General features: G+C 44.6%; 1 protein-coding gene across 1 annotated transcript in view; it reads left to right on the top strand.

The window, feature by feature from the left end:
• Window positions 1–5,636: 5,636 nt before the first annotated feature.
• ARHGEF38 (Rho guanine nucleotide exchange factor 38) overlaps window positions 5,637–15,976 on the top strand; it is a 148,792-nt gene continuing 138,452 nt past the window's right edge. The window contains exon 1 of the mRNA XM_036311425.1: window positions 5,637–5,899. Coding sequence (XP_036167318.1) covers window positions 5,689–5,899 — 211 coding nt within the window. The 5' untranslated portion in view covers window positions 5,637–5,688. The remainder of the gene's footprint in view (window positions 5,900–15,976) is intronic.

Here is a 15,976-nt window from a genome sequence, read left to right as displayed (position 1 = left end):
TGGTTCAGTGGCTCAATTGTATCAGAGCCCGTGCTTCTCTTTGTCTTTTCTTATGGGCCCACAGTGGCTGTAACTGCTCTGTGCATTATACTTGTGATCAAGTATAGAAAAAAGGGGAAGGTTACTACAGCTTTTATTGAAGAAGCAAAAGCTTTCCCAGAATCAGTACCACATTCCCCATTATAACAGACTACCATAGGGTCCTATTTGCCAGGACTGGGATTACGGGTGAGTGGCAAGAGAGACTAAAAAAATTAAGAACAAAGTTATCACTATGATTGTCCAAGCTTAATGCTGCCTTGGACAAAATAAAGGTTCTGTTGGCAAGGAATGGCATGAGGGTAGGAGATGGTAGGAATGAATATTGAGGAAGCAACTAACAATGACCATTTACTGATTGATTCAAGATATCTTGAAAAGAATTTGTCTATATTTTTAAAGTTGATATAGAAATTATTGTAAATAAATATAATATAAATTTACTACTGAATTCATAATAGCTATTCTATGCATCTTCTTAAATAATGAAATTTAAAAACATAATAAAGCTACTACAGTTAGGTCTTCTATAATGCTTATTTTGAAAACACAAAGTTGTACCAATAAAGAGGAACTGTTTAAGCATAATACAGTTTTATATTTGCTTATGTGTGATTTCATGTACTTGAAACACTAGGTGAATGCAGAAAACTACCCAGATGCCCTGAGCCACAAAGAAGTACACAAAACTCACACATGTATGTCCCTTAAAGTGATCAGTGACTTCAGTTTAATGCTTGTGGCCCCAGCCACACCTGCTCACTGCTGGCAGTGTACCTTTCCATCTGATTTTAAATCTCTCTTCTGCTATCACTTCACTCATAGGCTATGATCCTATGACTTCTTTTTTTAAATTTTAACGTTTTAATTTTATTTTTTGAACCTTCAGTTCTTTTTCAAGTTAAACTTTTACATTTATTATAATATTTATGTATTTCTTAACCATCTACCACATGTAAAGCTATGCTATAATGTTTTTGTACATTTTCTATCTGCTTCTTATGAATCACTGACAAAGTTTTTGAGTGCTGTGTGTGTCTAACTGCATATTTCCTATAAATCCTGTAGTTTTTGTTGTTTTTTTTGTATGCTCACCTTAGGAAATGTTTATTAATTTTAGAAAGTGAAAGGAAGGGAAAGAGAGAGAGAGAGAGAAACATTGATTTGAGACAGAAACATCTATCAGTTGCCTCCTGTATGTGCCCCGACCAGGGATTTATCCTGCGACTCAGGTATGTGCCCTGACTGGGAATCAAAGCTGCAACATTTTGATGTACCAAATGATACTCCAACCAACTGAGCCACTGGGACAGGACAGTCCTGTAGTTTTAATTGTACAATTTGTAGTAGTGCTATGTCTAATAGTATGTCTGTTAAAACCAGGAGAATGCACACAAGCATATTATCTATAACTAGGAGCCCAGTGCATGAATTTGTGCACCTTGAAAGTAACTGTGGGCCGTGAGGCTGCAGTGGGCACAGGGGCGGGTCTTGGCCCATCCTCCATGCCCCTGCCTGGCCCCTCCCACAGCAGCCCCTGGTCCCCTGTCTGCCGGCAGCCCCACTCCCGCTGTCACCACTCCCATGCACTGACAGCACTGGCCTCACTTGCACCCGTGCTGACGGCAAGTGGTGGCTGCTGCCTCAATCGCCCCTCAGGAGCAGGGGGAGGTGGAGAAGCCCTCAGGGGTGATCAGGGCCAGCAGCCACCGCTCACACTTGCTAACGGTGCCAAGCAATTGGGGCCAGCACTAGGCCTGGCAGCGGGTGCAAGGGGGGCCAGTCCCAGTAGCAGGTGCGAGCACCAGGCGGGATTGTGGCACGTGGGAGCAAAGAATTTTCAGTAACCACCAGAGGCTCACCCGGATGACAGTGACCAGCACCCCACCTTGATCTGGTGCCCCCACTCACCTGCTTCACCATCTCACCATGGCCAACGCCCACTATGTTCCACGCTCTGCTGACTGCTGCCAACGCCTGCCATATTCCACGGGCACCCCCTGGTGGTCAGCACATGTCACAGTGACTGGTTGTTCAGTTGTTCTGCTGTTCGGTCTACTTGCATATTAGGGTTTTATATATAGAGATAATAAAAGTGTAATATGCTAATTAGACCAGACGTCCTTCTGGACGACCTTCTGGAGGAAGCTGGGGCTGCAAGGGAAGCCCAGGTCCTGGGTGCCAGAGGGAAGCCGGTGCCGGCAACTGAGGAAAGGAAGGCCTACTTTTGCATGGATTTTGTGCATTGGGCCTCTAGTATACAAATATGTAGATACAATATTAGAACACAATTTATACATTTTAAATATGAATCTAGAAAGCTTGTTTTATATACAGTGGAGCCTTGACTTACGAATGTCCCGACTAACGAGTTTTTCGAGATATGAGCCGTCTCTCGGCCAATTTTTTGCTTTGAGTTGCAAGCTAAAATTCGGGTTATGAGTCAGTTTTAGATACCCCACTGCTAGTTGGCGCAGCAAACGTCACAGTGAACGCCACAACATCAGCCCAGCATCACGTGTCTCACTCGTTCACTTTTTGATCTGACATACAAATAATTTGAGTTACAAGCTCCGTCACAGAATGAATTAAACTAGTAAGTCAAGGCCCCACTGTATTAGTGCATCATTATAAGTATTTATTAAATGTACTTGGGCCATAACTGGTTTGGCTCAGTGGATAGAGCGTCGACCTGCGGACTGAAAGGTCCCACGTTCGATTCCAGTCAAGGGGACATGCGGGGGTTGTAGGATTGATCCCCAGTAGGGGGCATCCAGGAGGCAGCTGATCAATGATTCTCTCTCATCATTGATGTTTCTCTCTCGCTCTCTCCCTCTCACTTCCTCTCTGAAATCAATAAAAAAAATATATATTTAAAAAAAATGTACTTGGAAGGGCTTGCTTTAAAAAGATGATCAATTGTCCTATCTAATAAAAGAGAAACATGGTAATTAGCGTACGACCGCTACCCATCCCATTGGCTAATCGGGGCAATTTGCAAATTAACTGCCAGCCAAGATGGCGGCCGGCAGCCAGGCAGCTTGAAACTAACATGAGGCTTGCTTGCTTCAGTGACAGAGGACTCCAACGTTCCCCGCCTGCCACTGCAGGCCTCTGAGCTGCAACTCTAAAACAAATATAGAAGCTAAACAAAACCCCAGAAACCTGCCGGCCAGGCTTCAGCCAGCAGGATCGCAACATTGTAAGCAAAGGCCAGAAACCTACTTTCAGCAGCGGAGGCCTAAGAGCTGGAGCCAAGCCTCAAAGCTAAAGCTGGCCCAGAATAAAAAAAGAAAAAAAAAGAAAAAAAGGAGCAGTTGGGAGCTTCAGTCACCCCCAGCCCAAAAACAGCCCTCAGCCCCTCACCCAGACTAGCCAGGCACCCCAGTGGGGACCCCCACCCTGAAGGGTGTGTGACCAGCTGCAAACAGCCATCATCCCCTCACCCAGGCTGGCCAGGCACCCCAGTGGGGACCCCCACCCTGATCCAGGACACCCTTCAGGGCAAACCAGCCGGCACCTACCCGTGCACCAGGCCTCTACCCTATATAGTAAAAGGGTAATATGCCTCCCAGCATCGGGATTAGCAGAGCCGCGAGGCCTCCCGGCACTGGGATCAGCGTGACAGGGGACAGCGCCCAAACCCCCTGATCGCCCTTCAGCTCTGTGTGTGACAGGGGGAGGCGCCCCAACACCCCCCCACCCCCCACGGGCCCTGCTCTGTGTGTGACGGGGTAGAGCCATAACCTCCCCATCGGCCCTGCCCTGAGTGTGGCGACACCCCAACCCCCTGATCAGCCCTGCTCTGTGCGTGACAGGGGGCAGTGCCCCAACCCCTGATTGGCCCTGCTCTGTGAGTGACAGGGGGCAGTGCCCCAACCCCCTGATTGGCCCTGCTCTGTGTGTGACAGGGGGTGGCACCGCAACCTCCCCATCGACCCTGCCTTGAGTGTGACAGGGGACGGTGCCCCAACCCCCCAATCGGCCCTACCCTGAGCGTGACTGAGGGTGGCATCACAACCGCCAGATCTCCCTGCTCTGTGCATGACAGGAGGTGGCGCCCCAACTCCCCCATTGGCCCTGCTCTGAGCCTGACCAGGGGCTGCACCTAGGGATTGGGCCTGCGCTCTGCCACCCAGGAGCAGGCCTAAGCCAGCAGGTCGTTATCTCCCAAGGGGTCCCAGACTGTGAGAGGGCACAGGCTGGGCTGAGGGACCCTCCTCCCCCCCGAGTGCACAAATTTTTGTGCACCGGGCCTCTAGTATTAAATAAAAGCCATTCAATATGCCAGGCTATATCTAGGTGTTTCTAAATTAGGTGAAGATTTCTCATTTATCTTTAAAGGAAATTATGTGAATTGTATTCAGCCCAGAGTTGGCAAGTGGTTTTTATCTCTTTTTCCTCATTTATAAACCTCATCTAACAAGAGTTAACCATGATTCAGAATGGGCAGCACAAAGCTGAATTTTGGCCATCCCTTGCCACAAAAAACGAACCTGCTTTCTTCCTTAGGGTCTTTCTTTTCTTTAATGAGGGCATACAAGCCACTCAGCACATCCCCAGAGCTTCTTAGAACCTTTCCCTTGAGAAATCTCAGTGAGTACAAGGAAAAACAACTCTAAAAAATTAATGAAAGGCCCATCACTATTTGCCTTTCTCTCTCCCAGTCTTTGCCCTCCACACTTTCTACTTTCTACATGTCTCTTCTCAGTTTCAAACATTTTTCCTCTTCTTTTCCCAAGGTGAGCTGCTTTTTTTGTCACTCCACCTGCAAAAGGGACGGGGAGAAGATTATACAGAAGTCACACCCTGACGCAGTGCTTGTGTTCCTAAGGACCAGGCTCCAGAGGGACAGGGCTGGGACCAGGAATCGACCAATTTCAGGCAGGGGCAGCACGGGGAGATGAGAAATCCCAAAGGCTCTGGCAGCCTCTTTGAACATTCTCTTTTCTTCCTGTGCCTGCGACAGACCTCTCTCAAGTTCAAATCCTTGTTTCCTTAGGAATGCGGATCAGGGGGTTTGGCAAGTATATATTTTAGTACATAATCTCCGGATGGATGTTCATGACTGACTGCGCACAGTGATCCTGAAAAGTGATACTGTTGTGATGAAAATGCAAACTCTCACTAACTCTGTGGTCACTCTCGCTAAAGGTCATGTATAAGCCCATGTCTGCCTCCAGGCAGCAGAGCACCACAGTGCCCTGAGGACACCTGTACACACCCATCGGTACACAGGAAACGCATCAGCTACAGGTTACACTCTATACTTCCCTTGCTCCCTGCCTCACCTTGTTCTCGTTCCTTCCCCCAACTCTCCTTCCCCCCACCCCAGCCCTAGCCCCACACAATGGGATTTTTGTTTGCCCCAGGAGCATGTGACAGAGTAGTCCCTGCTTTGCCTAGCTTTGTGCTGCAGGTCTCTCAGGTAACAGGTGGCAACTTCCCCTGTTGGATTCTAGGTATAAAGAAGAATGACCTCATAGGGGAGGGGCTCTGGGACTCCTGCACAGGTGGCAGTTACAACCAGGTAGCCCTGGAGGGAAGCCGGTTAGTTAGAAGGAGGCAGCTAAACTTGTCACTCTGGTGGCTTTAACCCTCGCCCTGAGGCACTTTAGCAACCAGCCTTTGCCTGCAAGCCTCTGAAGCATGTCTTTGCCTCAGATGGAGCTGGAAGAAGCCACTGGGAAAGGAAACATGGGCACCAAGAAAAAGAACCTGAACTTCTTAAGGTCCCGGCTCTACATGCTGGAGAGAAGGAAGACTGACACTGTGGTTGAGAGCAGTGTTTCTGGGGACCACGCTGGTACCCTGAGGAGGAGCCAGTCTGACAGGACCGAATACAACCAGAAACTACAAGGTAACCAAGAGCAATCAATTGTCCCAGGTTACTGCCCTCCCAGCTTTTTTTCTCCTACTCTTCCATTTGCAAAGAAAACACTTAAGGCAGAGGAGGAAATCGAATATTACCTCCTCTCTAAGAGGAAAATAAGAAAAAATAAAATGAAAGTAGATGTAATTCATAAATTATTGGAACGTGTGATTATGTGCTTCAATAGTTCAAAAGCCAATTCTGAATTATTCTTCCTATTTTTTTTCCTCATGATAAAAGTAATATTTTTTCTGCTTCCTGCTCTCCTTCCTTCTCCCTTGTCCATCTGACTCAAGGAGTGGAAAACACTAGAAAGGAAATAATTTAGAAAGCTATAAAGGAGAGTTTATCTCAATAGATAGGTGTGAGGTGTCACACCATGAGACCTGTCTAGGTAATTGCACTAAACTGTGATTAAATAGGGGCATGAAACTACAATCACGTCTGTGAAAAATAAAGACTTGTCAGCAGGATGGTGTAACAGGATTTGTTGAAAATCACTTAAGTGTTCATTCCTTTAGAGTGAATCAAACAATATCCAAGTATGGTAAGAGATGTTTAGCATGCTTGGGTTGAATGACTTTTGAGGAAATAACTTCAGTTTAGTTTGTGATGGTCGTGAGATAATTTGACACAGTTATTATAACATGCCCCCTGTTTCAGGCCTTGAATTTCTCTGTCCCTTCCCATCTACCCTCTCTCCACCCCCCCTTTTCTCTTGAAGGTTACTTATTCCAGGAAACTTAATTTGAATGTTTGTATTGTGCAATGTTTTAAGTATCCACTGCCATACCTGTTATGTGATCCTCAGAACCGTCTCTTCCTCTTTGACCACATTGTGTGTGAGCTCTCATAATCCCACCAGAAGCGTCGTTCTGGATTGAAACACTGTAATGGGGCCTGAACGACCAATGGGATAAGCTTGTACTTATCTGGTCTCTTTCATCAAAAATATGCTTGCATTTAGTTGTTCGGATTAAGTTAAAAGAATTAAATCTTTGAAATTCTGACTGAAAAGAATTCTTAGGTGGTTAGGACTCATCTTCATGATAATGGCTATATAAGGACCAGAGCGCAAACCCCCAGAAATGATTGCTTTGAACATTAATGAGAAAATGCCTTATATTATTGCCAAACTAGTTAGAGAAGAGTCATACTAAAAGCTGTATTACCCATTAGATATCACACTTGGGTTTTAAAAAACCTGAAAGCTCAGAAGTAAAATGTAGAGTCAAGTCTTATTCTTAAACAATAATTTAAATATTTTTTAAATGGTGGAGGGATGACATTTGATCTTTGAAATTAATTATCCTCGAGGCAATTGATACATTGGGAAGAATGCAAATGTAAAAAGCCAGACACATTGGTTTCTAATCCTGTCTCTTTAATTTACCATCTGTAAGACTTTGAACTAATTATTCAAGATTTCTGAGCTTCAGTTTCCCTGTGAAAATGGGATATTGATACTATGTACTATTATTAGGAAAATGAAATTAGATAATTACATGAAACACCTAGTATATTGGCTGACACATGGTATGTGCTCAATAAGCACTAGTTATTTCTAATTTTAGGAGCAATGGGTACCATAGTGATAGGACAGGACTTACCTTCTATTCATGCAAATTTCCTCTTCAACTAATCTATGTCAACTATTTTCTATCCTTGATGAAGAAATCACATAGAGCGATTTTGACAAAGCCCACTGCTGTATCCCTAATAACATGTTTCTTCTTCTGAGATTCACTGATTCAGCATCTTTTTTGGTTCAGATTTTCCATTAGCAAAATAAAAATGGAAAATACTTTTCACTATTCACTTCCTAAACTTAACTGAAAAAATAAGTCTATGACCACAAAATACAGCAGATGTTTGTTAGTTACTCTGCAAGCAGAGACTTCATGCTTCTTGTACACTCCACTGGATTTGTTACTGTCTTGTGCTTTGTTGGATCCTTTCTTTGAAGGTGAAAAAAAAGACTCAGGAGTGAAGCTGTGTTCCTAGAACTGCCTGTGCTGGAGGAAAATCATCAGGGAGTTTGCCGGAGCACATCAGACCTGTAGGGATAGACTGGCCTCCTAATGAGTAATTTTTTTTTAGAAGTACAGTAGAACCTCGTTTCTCAAACTTAATTCATTCTGGAAGGCTGTTCAAGAAACCATAATTTTTTCCCCATTAGAAATAATGTAAATTGAATTAGTCCATTCCAGACTTCCAAATAATTCCATTTTAAACTTTCTTATACATAGTATGTGCCTAATGCACTGTTTAATCTATAAATAAACACATAAAAAGTATATAAAATGTAAATGAAAATTTAACAGAAAGGAAAGGAAATGTACAGTAAAAAATGAAAATTTAATAATAATTAAAGCAGCAACAACAACAAAAAACACAGAAAAATATTCACATCACAGTATTCTGAGACTTTAACAGTGCTAAACTGACTCATATACACACATTCTCTCCTTTGTTGCCTGAGAGCACATGACTGATCATACAGGTATCAGCCTGAAAGGGTTGTCAGATTGCTTGAGATGGGAGACATTTGAGAATCGAGGTTTGACTGTAACTCTTAATAAAACCCAAGTGTGATATCCAATGGGTAATACAGCTTTTGGCATGATTCTTCTCTAACTAGTTTGGCAACGATATAAGGCATTTCTCATTAATGTTCAAAGCAATCATTTCTGTGGGTTTGCGCTCTGGTCCTACTATATCTATTATCATGAAGATGAGTCCTAACCACCTAGAAGCTCTTCATTACTGCAATGGAGAGTTTTCCCTCTGCCTACCTTAGGGCAGGTAGTTCTCTAGGAGGCACTGAATGAAAAACTGAGCTGGTTAGAGCCCTCAGAGAGATGGCCTGCAGCCATGTGGGGTCACAGTGTACTTTCATATACTGGAAGGCTGCCTCAAATTGTTTAGTCACTTGCCAGTGCTATGTTGCTATCTGAGTATTACAATTAGCTGCTCTAACTCTCTCTCTAGAAGGGAGTTCTGTGTGTTCTGGGAAATATAATATCTTTTCTCTGGTGCCCCTGGCCTCTTAACTCTTACTATATACTTGTTCAGTTCAATTTCTGACAGACATCACTTTAGTAGTGTGAATTCTAAACTGTAACTTTAAAAAAATGTACACTGTGTAAAAGCTACTAGATTAAACAATAGATCATGGTTTTGATGAGAATATCATAAAATCTTTATGATATTGTGATCACATCAGCATAGTCACTCCTACTAAGCCTCAAGTTGTACAATGTGAGCCTACCGTTAGTGGCTTTTTAAATTTCAGTTAATTTATTGAAAATGTTATATAGTAAAGCAAAACCAATACATATGCCAGGAATTCCAACTGAAAAATCATTATGAAAAAAAAATCTGACCTTTACTCTACAGGAGCTTAACAGTCTCTTTGGGAAAGATAAGACAGGTAAACAAATACGGTAAAGTGACAGGATAGAAGTGGGGGTGAGATCAGTGGGTCCACAAAAGGAGGAAATGATTTATTCAGGATTGAGTGGAAGAAGTTGTTAGAAAACATTAACAGATGATAAGGTGGGGACGAGGAAGAAGGGGCAGAATGGGGGGAGAAGCGTGTTTTAACCTCTTCATTGTACTTACCTTTGTCTGAAATTAAAAATATGTTGCTTGTTTCTTTGTGAAATGTGGAGTTCGGGGTGCAGATTCTTCTTCTGTGAGTCTTTGTCCTACGAAGTTGAAGAATAAATTCATGGACTAAAAGATTTCTTTAATAAAAATGTGGAAGTTTATTGTAAGTGTATACAACTCTCCCTGGGGAGGGGTCCCTAAATAGAAAAAACCTGCTCGCTCTCTCTCTCTAATGGGAAAAATAAAAAAATCTAAAAATCTGCTGAGTCTCTTTGTAAAGGCTGTAGCTCTTTGTCTGAACAAGACCTTTTCTAATTGGACCCTTCCTTAATTTAGGACCCTCATGCCATGCTTTCCTCATTGGTCACTGCTACATAGTATCAGCTTCAAAGGTCAAAGCCCATGTGGTGCCCCTCCTTACCTCCCCCTTATCTTGCAACATTCTTCTATCCTTTATGAAAATATGTTCCCCTCTTCCTGGTATCTTATGACTTTTCTTTATCCTCTGTGAAAATATGCCTGCCTCCTGTAACATTTCTCTATCCTCTGTAAAAGTAAGGTAAGCATTTTGGTGTCTCCAAGCCCCCACTTATGCATTCCTCTCCCATGAAAACCCCTTATTTCCTAAGACTCCCTGTCCTGTCTCTAAAATTCCTTTCACTTGTTTATTGCCTATTACTGACTTTCATTTCTTCTCCCATCTCTCACCCCCCAAACACTCTACATAACTGTTCCATCTTTGAACTTAGAATCACTCCCGGCACATGTGAGCATTCAGTAACTTTCAAGTAGAATGAATGACTGGAATGATCTGGTTCAGGATGGAAATGAGTGTGAATTAATGAGAATGACAGGCTGTCATGTCATTCTCATGAATGGCACTAGTGCCCTTATAGGAAGGCATCAAGCCCTGAATTATGAACACTTGTGTCTTCATATGTGAGGATAGAGGTCTCCATTAATAAAGATGATTCTTCAGTAAAAAGAAATAAACATAGCAGAGCTTACAATGTACAGAATTGACTCTATAACAAATAATTCTTAGTGGGAACCTATCTCATTCCCGACTCTACCTTTTATTTATTTATTTATTTTTTTAATCTTTACTGTTCAGATTATTACATTTGTTCCTCTTTCCCCCCCCCCCATAACTCCCCTCCTCCCAGTTCCCGCCCCACCCTCCGCCCTCACTCCCCACCCACTGTCCTCATCCATAGGTGCACGATTTTTGTCCAGTCTCTTCCCGCATCTCCCACACCCCTTTCCCCCCCAAGAATAGTCAGTCCATTCCCTTTCTATGTCCCTGATTCTATTATAATCACCAGTTCATTCTGTTCATCAGATTATTTATTCACTTGATTCTTAGATTCACTTGTTGATAGATGCATATTTGTTGTTCATAATTTGTATCTTTACCTTTTTCTTCCTCTTCCTCTTCTTAAAGGATACCTTTCAGCATTTCATATAATCCTGGTTTGGTGGTGATGAACTCCTTTAGCTTTTGCTTATCTGTGAAGCTCTTTATCTGACCTTCAATTCTGAATGATAGCTTTGCCAGATAAAGTAATCTTGGTTGTAGGTTCTTGGTATTCATCACTTTGAATATTTCTTGCCACTCCCTTCTGGCCTGCAAAGTTTCTGTTGAGAAATCAGCTGACAGTCGTATGGGTATTCCCTTGTAGGTAACTGAGTTTCTTTCTCTTGCTGCTTTTAAGATTCTCTCTTTGTCTTTTGCTGTTGGCATTTTAATTATGATGTGTCTTGGTGTGGTCCTCTTTGGATTCCTTTTGTTTGGGGTTCTCCGCGCTTCTTGGACCTGTAAGTCCATTTCTTTCACCAGGTGGGGGAGGTTTTCTGTCATTATTTCTTCAAATAGGTTTTCAATATCTTGCTCTCTCTCATCTTCTGGCACCCCTATAATTCTGATGTTGGTACGCTTGAAGCTGTCCCAGAGGCTCCTTACACTATCCTCGCATTTTTGGATGCTTTTTTCATTTTGCTTTTCCGGTTGGGTGTTTTTTGCTTCCTCGCATTTCAAATCATTGACTTGATTCTTGCGCTCCTCTGGTCTGCTGCCGGGAGTCTGTATAATATTCTTTATTTCAGTCCGTGCATGCTTATTTTCTAGTTGGTTCCCCAATATAACATCGAGGGTCTCATTAGTTTTCTTGTAGATCTCACTAAGTTTATCGGCGGCTTCTAAACAGTTCTTGAGAGACCTTAAAAGTGTGGTTCTGAACTCTATATCTTCCATTGACAATTTTGTCCTGTTTCTTTGTCTCCGCATTTTGTTATGCTTCCTTGGTGCACCCCCTAGTGGTCTTTGTGTGCAGTCTTATAGTTAAACCTTGATTGTTGTAGCTAATACCAGGGAGGGTTTGACCTCCAGGCCAAGTGGCTATGAGAATCAGCTGTGTCTGCAGTGAGAGAACTTCTGTCCTCTAGGGAGGTGCTAATCTAGCCTTTGCCTGAGGCTATCCGGCAAATGCCTCTGTGCAGGGCTTGGGCGGGGCGGGTCGCACAGGATCAACAGGGTGGGCCGGAGAGAGCAGTCCTGTCCCCAGGGGCTCTGCCTCTCTGAGTCCCAGCACCCGCTGCAAACCTCGGAGAGAAAGCTGCACTCTCTCTGACCGAAGCCAGACAGTCCCGCTTCTCCCATTTGAGTCTGGGTCCCTAAAGACTTGCCTGTATCTGGAGCTCAGAGTCTGCGACTCCCTCCCGATTGAAAACGCCAACCACGCCCTCCGCCTCCAGCCCGCTGCACGCACTCCGCACCTCAGAATTTGACTTCAGCACTGCGCCTCCTCTGAGTGTCTGTATGCGTTTCTCTTTCCTCCTAGTTGTAGGACTTCCACTCAGCCAGCGTTCCTGTGGTTCTGGGTGATGTCCGTTCCGTTTTTTAGTTTCACTTTTGAAGTAGTTGTTCAAGGCAGCAAACTCCGGCGTTAACCTATGCCACCATCTTGGTTCTCCTCCCAAGTATGTCTTTCCCGACTCTACCTTTTAGAGCACACCCGACCACACCTCAGTTCATTCTTCTTCTTCCATACAGAATGTGAGGGCATCATCTCAGCTGCCTAGCTAGCTCAGCTGTATTTGAATTGGAGTCAGATAAAGTGGTCCAAGCAGGGGAAATTTAATGACTGAGTTGATGAACTACTTTTTTTGTGGGGGGATGATTTGTATATGATTATATGTGTGAGTTCTACATTTGACATTTGCTTGATTTAAATAGTTACACACAAGTGTGTGTGTATACAAATTATCTAATCTAACCTATTATACGTAGATATATAGTTGTGTGTGTACTTTAGATGTATTTCTGTAATAATTAAAACTTGCTAAAAAAGTGTATTAATTAACATTCAGAAGCCTTTTCTCAGAACCCTATATAATTGATATTAGTGACATTATAAATGCTATGGGATGAATGTTTATACCCCCCACCCCCGAAATTATATACTGATGCCTAATCCTGAGTGAAATGGTATTAGGAGGTGGGGCCTTTGGGAAATAATTACATCATTAGGGTAGAGCCCTCATGAATGGCACTAGTGCCCTTATAGGAAGAGACCTGAAAGAGCTTGCTTCCTCTCCCTCTGCCCTTACCAGCCACCAGATCTGCTGGCACCTTGATCTTGGACTTCTCAACCTCCAGAATTTTGAGAAATAAATGTTTGTTATTCAAGCTACCCAATCTATGGTATCCTATCTAATAAAAGAGAAACATGGTAATTAGCATATGAGACTGCTACCCTTCCCATTGGCTAATCAGTGAGATATGCAAATTAACTGCCAGCCAAGATGGCGGCCAGCAGCCAGGCAGCTTGAAGTGAACATGGGGCTTGCTTGCTTCAGTGACGGAGGAATCCAACGTTCCCCACCTGCCTTGCCGGCCTCTGAGCTTGCCGTTTGAAACATTGTTAAAAATATAGAAGCTAAACAAAACCCCAGAAACCTGCTTTCAGCCCGCTGAGATCTCAGAGCTGGAGTTGATACAGTGTTTCAATTATAGAACCAAACAAACCAGATACCTGCTTTCAGCAGCAGAGGCCTCAGAGCTGGAGCCAGAGCTAAAGCTGGCTCAGAATAAAAAAGAAAAGAAAAAAAGGAGCAGTTGGGAGCTTCAGTCCCAGCCTGAAAACAGCCCTCAGCCCCTCACCCAGACTGGCCAGGCACCCCAGTGGGGACCCCCACCCTGAAGGGTGTGTGACCAGCTGCAAACAGCCATCATCCCCTCACCCTGGCTGGCCAGGCACCCCAGTAGGGACCCCACCCTGATCCAGGACACCCTTCAAGGCAAACCAGCCAGCCCCCACCCTTGCACCAGGCCTCTATCCTATATAGTAAAAGAGTAATATGCCTCCCAGCACCGGGATCAGCGGAGCTGAGAGGCCTCCCGGCACCGGGATTAGCGTAACAGGGGGCAGAGTCCAAACCCCCTGATCGCCCTGCGGCTCTGTGTGTGACAGGGGGCGGGGCCACAACCTCCCTATCCGCCCTGCTCTGTTCATGACAGGGGAAGGCGCCCCAACACCCTGATCGGCCCTGCTCTGTGTGTGACAGGGTGTGGCACCCCAACCCCCCCGCCCCCCATGGGCCCTGCTCTTGGGTGACGGGGTAGAGCCATAACCTCCCCATTGGCCCTGCCCTGAGTGTGACAGTGGCGGCGCCCCAACCCCCGGATCCGCTCTGCTCTGTGCATGACAGGGGGCAGTTCCCCAACCCCCTGATGGGCCCTGCTCTGTGCGTGACAGGGCGTGGCGCCGCAACCTCCCCATCGACCCTGCCTTGAGTGTGACAGGGGGTGGTGCCCCAATCTCCCAATCAGCCCTACCCTGAGCGTGACTGAGGGTGGCATTGCAACTCCCCATCCGCCCTGCTCTGTGCATGACGGGGCGGCGCCCCAACTCCCCAATCAGCCCTGCTCTGAGCCCGACCAGGGGCTGCACCTAGGGATTGGGCCTGCCTTCTGCCCCCCAGGAGCAGGCCTAAGCCAGCAGGTTGTTATCTCCCGAGGGGTCCCAGACTGTGAGAGGGCACAAGCCTGGCTGAGGGACCCCCTCTCCCCCCCGAGTGCACAAATCTTTGTGCACCGGGCCTCTAGTATTTATTATAGCAACCCAAACTGAAACAGTGGTCACACTAAGCTTCTGGTTAATTTTTTGGCCAATGCATATTTTTGCTTATGAAGTATCAGGTGAAAGAGTAAGAGTGAATAGTAAAATGTCATTACTGCTGCTGGTAAGACAATCAAAAATCACCTAGTGTGAGGTCGATGGTGCTTTGTGTATTATTATTATTTATTTTTTCAAAGGCTATCCTGTCATTCTCAATAAGAAATGATTGCTTGGTTGTTTTATGAAAACCTGAAGTTTACTCACTATGATGATCATAAGGAACCACTTGACCACATGAACTTTATACAGAATAACATATTTTTCAGTATGAGATTAAATGGCTCTAATAAAAAGTTAGACTTGTAAGATTATGGGGCCACTTAACTTGTAATGACTTTTAAGAAAACATACCAATCAGTACATGAGCAGGAGGAGTTGTTAACACTGGATGATTTGGTGAATTTGTTCAAGGCCAGTGAAGAGTGGAATAAAATGAATTGTCCGGCTGTCTGTGCATGTTTCTGTCCCAGTGCTCCAAGCCCTCTTTGTTCCTGTCTGCTCTTTCAGAATTAAGGCACTCCTTCCCCTTTCTGTGCCTCCACGCTCCCTTTAGTGAAATGGAAAGGACTTGGGTCAGTAATGTGACACCAATACAAACAAGATGTGCTTCATGGTTTGAAGGGCAATTGTATTTATAAACAGCAAGACAATTTTAAAACTAATTATTTCTGTCTTGTCACATGCATAGAAACCAACAAGAAGCATGATATTTTACTTTCCTTTTTTTTCTGTAAAATTGTTTTTGAAGTTTTTAAAAGAGCCACATGAATCAAATAAAGTGTGACTCCTGAGAAATTAAATTGGAGCTATTTCACTAGATCACATTGTGACAGGAAATTTTTCCCTTCTATAAGCATAATGAGAAATGTACCTGCCTGGTCAGCATGGCTCAGTGGTTGAGTGTCAACCTATGAACGCAGGAGGTCACAGTTCATTTCTGGGTCAGGGCACATGCCGGAGTTGTGGCTTGATCCCTAGTGTGGGGCGTGCAGGAGGAAGCAGATCAATGATTCTCTCTTATCATTGACTAGAGGCCCAGTGCACAAAAATCTGTGCACTTGGGGGGGTCCCTCAGCCCGGCCTGTGCCCTCTCACAGTCTGGGACCCCTCAGGGGATGTCCACCTGCTGGCTTAGGCCCACTCCCCAGGGGATTGGGCCTAAGCTGACAGTCAGACATTCCTCTGGCAACCAGGGAGCCCTCGGGGGATGTCCACCTGCCAGCAGGGAGCAGTCCTAAGCTGCAGTTGGACATCCTTAGCGCTGCTGAGGAGG

The sequence above is a fragment of the Myotis myotis genome, unplaced genomic scaffold, assembly GCF_014108235.1.
Source record: "Myotis myotis isolate mMyoMyo1 unplaced genomic scaffold, mMyoMyo1.p scaffold_m19_p_1, whole genome shotgun sequence".
Classification (NCBI taxonomy): Eukaryota; Metazoa; Chordata; class Mammalia; order Chiroptera; family Vespertilionidae; genus Myotis; species Myotis myotis.
This window is presented reverse-complemented; position numbering and strand designations above follow the sequence as displayed.